Here is an 8859-nt window from a genome sequence, read left to right on the forward strand (position 1 = left end):
AACACGGTGCGCGCACTTCTTCTTCGCTAGAGAATTCTTACCAGCAATTCACTTCTCCTCGACAGTCTTCTCTGTATTGCTAACTGAATGGCATTGCAATGTTTAGTAGTATAAGAAGTTTAGTGAAGGCCAACACATTAATCACAATTTTGCTTCTTCAACACTGAAGAAAAAGCAAGAGATAAGAGTTCGGTAAGGGGAAAAGGGGGCGTATTTAAGATGCCAACTGAAGTGTATTTTGAGTTATCTAAACTGAATACGTAAGCCGTCCATTCCGGACAACCGATAAGAAAAACTGAATATATAAGCGATGGATGAGTGTTTTTTTAAAATGGAAGAGATGATTTATAAACTTTAAAAAGCCCAAAAAATGAGGAAAAAGATAAATAGCCATTCTATTCAAAGAGAAGTGACACCTCACTTGTCTATGCCCCTGCTTTATATAGATATATAGATTGGTAAATTGTATATGCCCGTATAATTACGTTGAAACTTGAGTAGGGAGGGTAAAAAGGTATCATATAGTGTATGGCTTGGTAAAAATCCCAAATAAAACTGTTGTTTAGAGTTATTATTACATCCTAGATATATACATGAAATTGCAAAAAGGAGAAAATGGACGGAATGAAAAAATGTATATATATACTGATAGCAAAGAAGTGAAATCGGATGAACTTTAACTTCTATCATTTGAAGTGTTAAACAAGTATATTCAGGTATGAATATCGAGATAAAAATAGACCTACTTCTCTAGTATTATACAGTTCTCGATCAATAAACAGGTAATTAGTTATTAGATCTTAAATTTCTCTCGTAAACAGGCAAGACTGAAGTAGATTTTCAGATTAAGGTCAAGAATGAAAAAAGAATTTGATTCTCATGGATACAAAATATTGTGATTACAAGGATCTTAAGAAGGTCCTAGTTTAGGAAGTGCACTGCACAACAGCTCCCTAACAACGTAATTATACAACAAAGAAGAATGAAGTTTCCTTGAGATGAGCAACAAATGGCAGCTCAAATTTTGATGGAGTCCACAAGTAGGTTAATAATGTGAGGTTTTAAGACTTTCTCCGGATGAGTGTATCCATCTAGATTGTGTATATATGTAACCTCAACAATACGAGCAAGATTGAGAATAGGAGTTAAAAATTCTGTAGAGACGGGAGTGGGCCTAAGAAGTCCTTCATTAATATCTTTCCATGCTGTCTCAGCCATATTTTGAAATTTAGCCATTGCCTCTTTTGTTGATATACCATAATCTCTCATGCAGCACTCAATTCCAGTTGCAATTTGTCCCCTGCTTTTCTCAACCTAGAAAGCAGATAAATTAAAGGTTAGCTTTTATATTGCCTTAATTGTACTTTGTTTGTCCAAATCCCATATAATGATATAATTTCTTGAGATGCAAATCATACCTCGTACGTGGCTGTGTCATCGATAACTCGACATATAATTACACTAGCTTCAAGAATTTTTGGATTCTTTGACAACCACTCAAAATCTTGCTCCGTGGCAGACTTCATGCCCAAATACGATGTTGTCGCGAGGTAGTAATATGTGGTAGTTGCTAGTGCATTGCTTAGGTATTCAGAAACAGGTGGCATATATCCTTCAATAAACCATGTTGACTCGACATTATAATTTCTTACTACTTCTTTCATCTGTGAATACAAAACATATATGTGTTCAAGTGTTAGAAAATATTGATTGAACTGTATCAAGTTTCTAATCACTAAAAGACGAACACAAGGTAAACCAAAGTGAGAAATGGATTAAGGAAAAAATGTATTTCGATAGTTAAGTTGCTCGAACATACTCTTTCTATTGCATGGCAGACAATATGAGATCTTCCGGCACTAGACAATTCCTTTTCATAATCCTTGTAGAGATCTAGAATAGCTTTATAACTGATTTTCATGTAATCAGGAAGCCGATCAATTTCGTTGATATCCCATCTGCAGGATGACAAAATTAAGGTGAATTCATGCATTTTGAAAGAGCACAACTATAATGAGTAGAAATTCGTCTTAATCTTTTCACGACGACATTCACTATCAAGGAATAAGTGAATTGATGAAGTTCATACCTTTGTATGGCATCTGTGTATGCCTCAAGTTCTTTAACTGTACCGTAAGCATCAAAGGTGTCATCGACAATCGAAATCATTGATATGGTCTTAACGAGCATGACGCGAGCTTGAGAGTATTGAGGCTCAAAATAAACTCCTAATGCCCAAAAGTAGCATTCAACTACTCGATCTCTAGCATATGGAAGTGTTGTTACAAAATCCAAATCTTTCCACCACCTGCAGCATAAGAAATTAACATGAGTACTTGAGATATGATGAATCAAAAAGGATTCATCGTTTTTATATATCGCACCTTGATACTTGAGCAAGTTCTTGTTTGTGCAACATCTGGAGCAAGTTGAAATCCAATTTGGCAAATCGAAGTAACACATTATTCTTCGATTGTTCCTTGTCATAGATTGATGAGATGAAGAATCGGGTCTCGACTCTAGGAACACCCTTGTGCAAACATTGCTCAAGGGCATGTGTCACTTGCTCCCTAAGTGGAGATTTCAAATGTGGAGCTGCAGATTCAAGATGGATAGTGGAGAAAGCAAGTGCGTCTTCTAAGATATCGTCAGCATGAGTCCTTACATGTGAAGCTTCATACAAGTTTAATAATCCTAAGACATCACTAGCAAGAGACTCCTTGAATTTGCCATTTTCATCTTGGAATTTGCTGAAAATTTCTGGTATTTCAAGAAAGAAAACTCAAGATGAATTAGCCTTCTTCCAATAAATGGATAATAATTTTAACAACTTCATGATGAACTTACCAGGAGAGATGTTGAAACCGTGTTGCCTGAGCAATCGAAATTGAAGTGCAGAGGTGCACAAATCATTGCAGTTTGAGTTTTGGTTGTAAATCTGATCCAAAATCTCATCAATTTCTTTCTCAAAGTGGTAGGATATACCAAGGCGTTCAATAATGTCAATCAAATTCAATGTATCGGCCAATTTCCTTCCGGTTGCTAACAGCATACTCCTCGTTTGTTCCTTCAATGCTTCAATCTCTTGAGCATATATATACTTTTCCGCAACCTATATGTAATGTACATTAAACTGAAATTAGCAAAATTAATGTTGTTCAACATAAATAAACTACCTGATTATCAATGGAGAACAAACTATAAATATAAATAAAGAATACTAGTATTAGTTAAATTACCTGATTATCAATGGAGAATGAAAGGAACTGATCACCCCAGAGACTAGGGGAGAAGTCGGCGACGGGGCGAACAATCTCTTCTTCATAGTTTGCAACTGCTGCTGAGGCCATTGCTAATTAAAGATGAGTGTATTTTTACTTGTTCTTTTAAGTTTTAAGGAAGAAAGAAAGGAACTCTACTTAAATGGAAGAGAAGGGACAAGTATATATAGTGGTGAGAGACTAGTTAATGTAATTGATCAAAAGCACCTAATCATTTAATTTCCCAGTTGCCTTACTAGACTTTACACTAGCTAGCAGCCTTTTGATTCATTGTTGGCGTCTGGGGTCTATTGATCCAGTTTCCCAAATATTTTATTTATTTGTTTCGTCAACTGAATAATATTATTTAAAAAGGCACAAAATAAGGGAGTACTGTAGAGTTGTTTCCTGGAACTATCAAATTCCTATTACTTTATTTATAAAACCTAATGTCATTGTTGCGGCATAAATTTCAATTATTAATGCAGAGTCCACTTTGATGAACTTAAAGACTAGTGTACGTAGTATTTATTTAGGTCAGTTTAGAGTTAAATTGACTGGATGGTCTAAAAGTTAATCAAACAGTTTTCACGAACAAGGTTTTGTCGAAATTGTAGAGGTCCAAAATTAAAATTTCTCGCAACAAAGACGTTTTTTGAACGAGTCCCACCGCGAGGTGTACTGGCAGGGCATAATTATCGTGGAGCATATGCCCTAACATTCAACTAGGCAAAGTGTTATGCATTGTTTTCTCCACACCAAAAAAAAATAAAATTTTAAATATATTAATTTCAAGTTAGTTTTTGAATTTAAAATTTCTTTTGGTATCGCTCTAGTATTTATATTGTTTTGATGACATAGGTATAATGTATCTTTACGCCTTTTATTTTTTCAAGTAAAAAAGGTTGCATGGTCGCGCTTGCATGCGCATACACACACACACACATATTATATATATATATATATATATATATATATATTAATTCTATAATTTTCTTTAACTTTTCACAATTTTAGTGTATTTTTCTGATTTATATAATGATTTTATAAATTTATAAAATATAAAAATAAAACACCCATGGGGCTTACACCTCGCTTCGTGTTAGTTAAAACGCCTCATCTTTCGCTCATGCCTTTTTAAATATTGATTTTAAATAGACAGTTTTACCCTACTATAGTTCTAATTGAAATTTTAAACTTTCAAGTTACTTTGGTAATATATATAAGTAGTTTACGTTTTTTTACATCTAATTCGTAAAGATTTGGTAATTTTAAACGTTTTTTTTCACGAACCAAGGTTTTGTCGAAATTGTAGACGTCCAAAATTGCAATTTTTCACAACTCTCTCATTTTAAATAGTGTTTTAAAAGGCGTTTTTGGGCGAGTCCCACCGCGAGGTGTACTGGCAGGGCATAAGTATTGTGGAGCATAAGCCCTGACATTCACCTAGGCAAAGTGTTACAAAGCAAAGTGTTATGCTTTGTTTTCTCCACACAAAAAAAATGAAATTTTAAATATATTAATTTCAAGTTAGTTTTTGAATTTAAATTTTCTTTTGGTATCGCTCTAGTTTTTATATTGTTTTGATGACATAGGTATAATGTATCTTTACGTCTTTTATTTTTTCATGTAAAAAATGTTGCATGGTCACGCGCGCGTGCGCATACACACACACACACACACACACACACACATATATATATATATATATATATATATATATATATATATATATTAATTCTATAATTTTCTTTAACTTTTCACAATTTTAGTGTATTTTTCTGATTTATATAATAATTTTATAAATTTATAAAATATAAAAATAAAACACCCATGGGGCTTACACCTTGGGGCTTACACCTCGCTTCGTGTTAGATAAAATGCCTCATCTTTCGCTCACACCTTTTTAAATACTGATTTTAAATAGACAGTTTTACCCTACTATAGTTCTAATTGAAATTTTAAACTTTCAAGTTACTTTGGTAATATATATAAGTAGTTTACGTTTTTTTACATCTAATTCGTAAAGATTTGGTAATATATAAGTAGTTTCCTGTCTTTTAAACCCCATCATCTCTAATAGTAACATATTTGGCATCACCGTGCTGAACTGTGCCCTTCAGGATAAGCAAATGACGATCATCATACTGACGCTCTCTGATACGATCATATAAGGAAGAACAAGAAACCACACAAGCTAGAACCCGACTGGACTCCGAAACATCTAATCTCACGAACTGGTTGGCCAAGGTCTGAACATCAACTGCAAGAGGCCTTTCACCAACAGTAATGAATGCAAGGCTACCCATACTTACCGCCTTTCTACTGAAGGCATCGGCCACCACATTGGCCTTCACTGGGTGATACAAAATAGTGATATCATAGTCCTTAAGCAGCTCCAACCATCTCCGCTACCTCAAACATAGATCCTTCTATTTGAATAGGTGCTGAAGGCTCGGATGATCTGTAAATACGTCACATGACACACCATAGAGATAATGTCTCCAAATCTTCAATGCATGAACAATGGCTGTCAATTCTAAATAATGAACAAGGTATTTCTTTAAACGTGGCTTCAACTGGCGCGAAGAATAAGCAATCACTCTACCCTACTGCATTAAGACACACCAAATACTGATTCGAGAAGTATCACAATACACTGTATAAGAGCCTGAAGCAGAAGGCAAAACTAGAACTAGAGTTGTGGTCAAGGTAGTTTTGAGCTTCTGAAAGCTCTCTTCACACTCATCCGACCACCTAAATGGAGCACCTTTTTGGGTCAATTTAGTCAAAAGCGATGCAATAAATGAGAAGCCCTCCACAAAGCGACGATAATAACTGACCAAGCCGAGAAAAATCTGAATCTATGGAAAATCAAGTGTGCGAAGAAATCAACATCCACTGTGTATGGGAACACCTGGATCTGCACATAAAGTGCAGGGTGTATTATGAGTACAGCCAACTCAGCAAGTAACAATACTAAATAAAGAGCTGAAGATAGTGAGGAGCTTCACAGCTAAGCCCAATTATAGTAATTTCCAACATAAGAAGGTAGGCATGATTTCAAGTTCAACATTTAAAACTCAAACAGTAATTTCATATCAAATTCGACTGAAACAGAAGATAATGTCTTTAAGAAATTTCCAAAACAGTGATATATGAAAGCTGAATTGCAACAATAATGAAGTCAATGCATTCTCTCAGAGAAACAGTCACTCAGTCCTTCTATTCACTCCAACCTATCAATCACTCTTTCCTCACAGTCACTCATTCCTCTCAATGACTCAGCACTCGGCACTCACACTCAGTACGTACCTGTGCACACTGGGGGTGTGTACAGACTCAGGAGGGGCTCCATCATCCCAAGCGCTATAACAAGCCAATCATGGCATATAACAATGAAATATGTTGCGACGTGCAGCACGATCCCATAAATATCTTCACAATCATGCCCTCGGCCTCTCTCAATCATCAACCTCTCCAGTGTCTCGGGCTCTCAAAAATCATGATAAGCAGCCCAAACAACAACGATATGATGCATCAATAATAAACAATAGAGACTGAGATGAAATGTGTAGGTAAAATTGGGACTGAGTGCAAAACAACAATTTAACAGATAATGCAACAAGTACCCAACCTTTGTCGGTCCTTACAGTGTAAACACATATTTTAAACATGATTTATAGATTGATTTCTCTAATACGTAAAAAATGTACGGATATCAACAAATTATTCAACCACACGGTTCCATGGAATTTATCAATTCATAATTTCTATGGTGCATGCCCACACGCCCGTCATCTAGCATGTGCGTCACCTCAAAACCAATCACATATCACAGAATCCAAGGTTTCATACCCTCATGACAAAATTTAGAACTGTTATTTACCTCAAACCAGGAAATTCTTTATTCTGCTATGCCCTTGACTCGCGAATCGGCCTTCGAACACCTCGAATCTAGTCACAATTAATTCGATTCAGTCAATACAAATTATAGGAATTAATTCCATATGAAAATACTAATTTTTTCCAACAAAATCCGAAATTGCACTCAAAAATTGCATGTGGGGCCCATATCTCAGAATTCGACGAAACTCACAAAATCCGATAACCCATTCAATTACGAGTCTAACCGTACTAGTTTCACTCAAATCCGACTTCGAATTGACATTCAAATTCCAAAAATTCATTTAATGAAATTTCTACAATTTCCCCTAAATTTCCAAAAATACTGATTAAATGATGAAAGCAACTATATATTCATGTATATTAACCAAATCCTAGTTATAATCACTTATCCCGATGAATTTCTTGAAAATCACACAAAATATCGCCACAACCCGAGCTCCCAAATTTCAAATATGAAATAAAACTCTAACCCACGTTTATAAAGTACAAAAATCTGACCTCCTATTGTGCTGACCGCAAATTCTTATTGCGGTCTGCACATTTCCAAGTTTCGCGGCCGCACTTCAGCAGTGACCGAACTACCAGGCTTTAGTAAATTGACCATAACATTCTGTACCAATGTCCAAATTATTAATGGTAAATCTTTCTTAAAACTAAACTCAAAGGGCTACAACTTTATTTTTTGAATCATCTCCAAATTCCTTGTAGATTAAAAGATATAAGCTTCCGAAGTCGGACCATGGAATCTACAAAATCTTCTTTCTGCGGCCGCGAGAGGATTTCTGTGGTCCGCACATTTCCTCTACGACCCGCACTTTTCCTCAGTGGTATGCACCTGAGTCTTTGCCGAAGCACTCCAAAATGTGCCCCCCCTCCCCCGTACTTCCAAAGTTCCAGAACAACATTAGAGTGCTGAAATGCCCAAACTCGCTCAATACTCACCGCGAAACACACCCGAGCCACTCGGGATCCCGTCTGAATGTAGCAACAAGTCCTATAACATGATACGAACTTAGTCGAGCCCTCAAATCACATCAAAATCACAAATCGCACTCCAATTCAAGCATAATGAAATCTAACAATTTCCAACTTCTACATTGAATGCCGAAACCTATCAAATCAAGTCCGATTGACCTCAAATTTTGCACACAAGTCATAAATGACCTATTCCAATTTCGAAAATTGGATTCCGACCCTAATATCAAGAAGTCAACTCCCCGGTCAAACTTCCAAACTTAAATTTCTATTTTAGCCATTCCAAACCTAATTTAACTACGGACATCCGAATAATTTTTTCGGACACGCTCCTAAGTCTATAATCACCATACGGAGATATAAGAATCATCAAAATTCTATTCCGGGATCGTTTACATATAGGTCAACATCCGATCAACCTTCTCAACTTAAGTTTTCATCTTGGAGACTAAGTGTCTCAATTCATTTCAAAACCTCACCGGACCCAAACCAATTATCCCGGCAAGTCATATAACAACTGTAAAGTACAAATTGAGCAGTAAATGGGGGAACAGAGCTGTAATACTCAAATTGATCGGCCGGGTCGTTACATATTTCTACTTATAGTATTTCCGTTAATGCTTTTAATTCAAAAAATAAGTCTAAACTATCCCTGAGAGTGACTTTTCTAAGATTCTTATCGCCTAGTGATCTCAAACTTTTCCACTAAATAAAA

At 35.7% G+C, this 8859-nt stretch overlaps 1 protein-coding gene across 1 annotated transcript; it reads right to left on the minus strand.

Annotated features, from left to right (window-relative positions):
• Positions 1 to 851: 851 nt before the first annotated feature.
• On the minus strand, positions 852 to 3412 carry LOC138903895 (5-epi-aristolochene synthase). The gene is made up of 7 exons (XM_070192469.1): positions 3240 to 3412; positions 2848 to 3112; positions 2385 to 2760; positions 2090 to 2308; positions 1820 to 1958; positions 1419 to 1664; positions 852 to 1314 (listed from the first exon to the last, which is right to left on the minus strand). Exons 1-7 carry the CDS (start codon positions 3348 to 3350, stop codon positions 1018 to 1020), a joined length of 1653 nt encoding a protein of 550 aa, XP_070048570.1. The 5' UTR covers positions 3351 to 3412; the 3' UTR covers positions 852 to 1017.
• Between the last annotated feature and the right edge of the window lie 5447 nt (positions 3413 to 8859).

Source organism: Nicotiana tomentosiformis, unplaced genomic scaffold (assembly GCF_000390325.3).
Source record: "Nicotiana tomentosiformis unplaced genomic scaffold, ASM39032v3 Un00116, whole genome shotgun sequence".
NCBI classification, from domain to species: Eukaryota; Viridiplantae; Streptophyta; class Magnoliopsida; order Solanales; family Solanaceae; genus Nicotiana; species Nicotiana tomentosiformis.

Coding starts and splice junctions, on each gene's coding strand:
- LOC138903895 (XM_070192469.1), bottom strand. CDS start 3,350: ATGGCCTCAGCAGCAGTTGCAAACTATGAAGAAGAGATTGTTCGCCCC. Junction 3,113..3,239: donor CATTCTCCATTGATAATCAG/GTAATTTAACTA, acceptor CATTACATATAG/GTTGCGGAAAAGTATATATA. Junction 2,761..2,847: donor CGGTTTCAACATCTCTCCTG/GTAAGTTCATCA, acceptor TTGAAATACCAG/AAATTTTCAGCAAATTCCAA.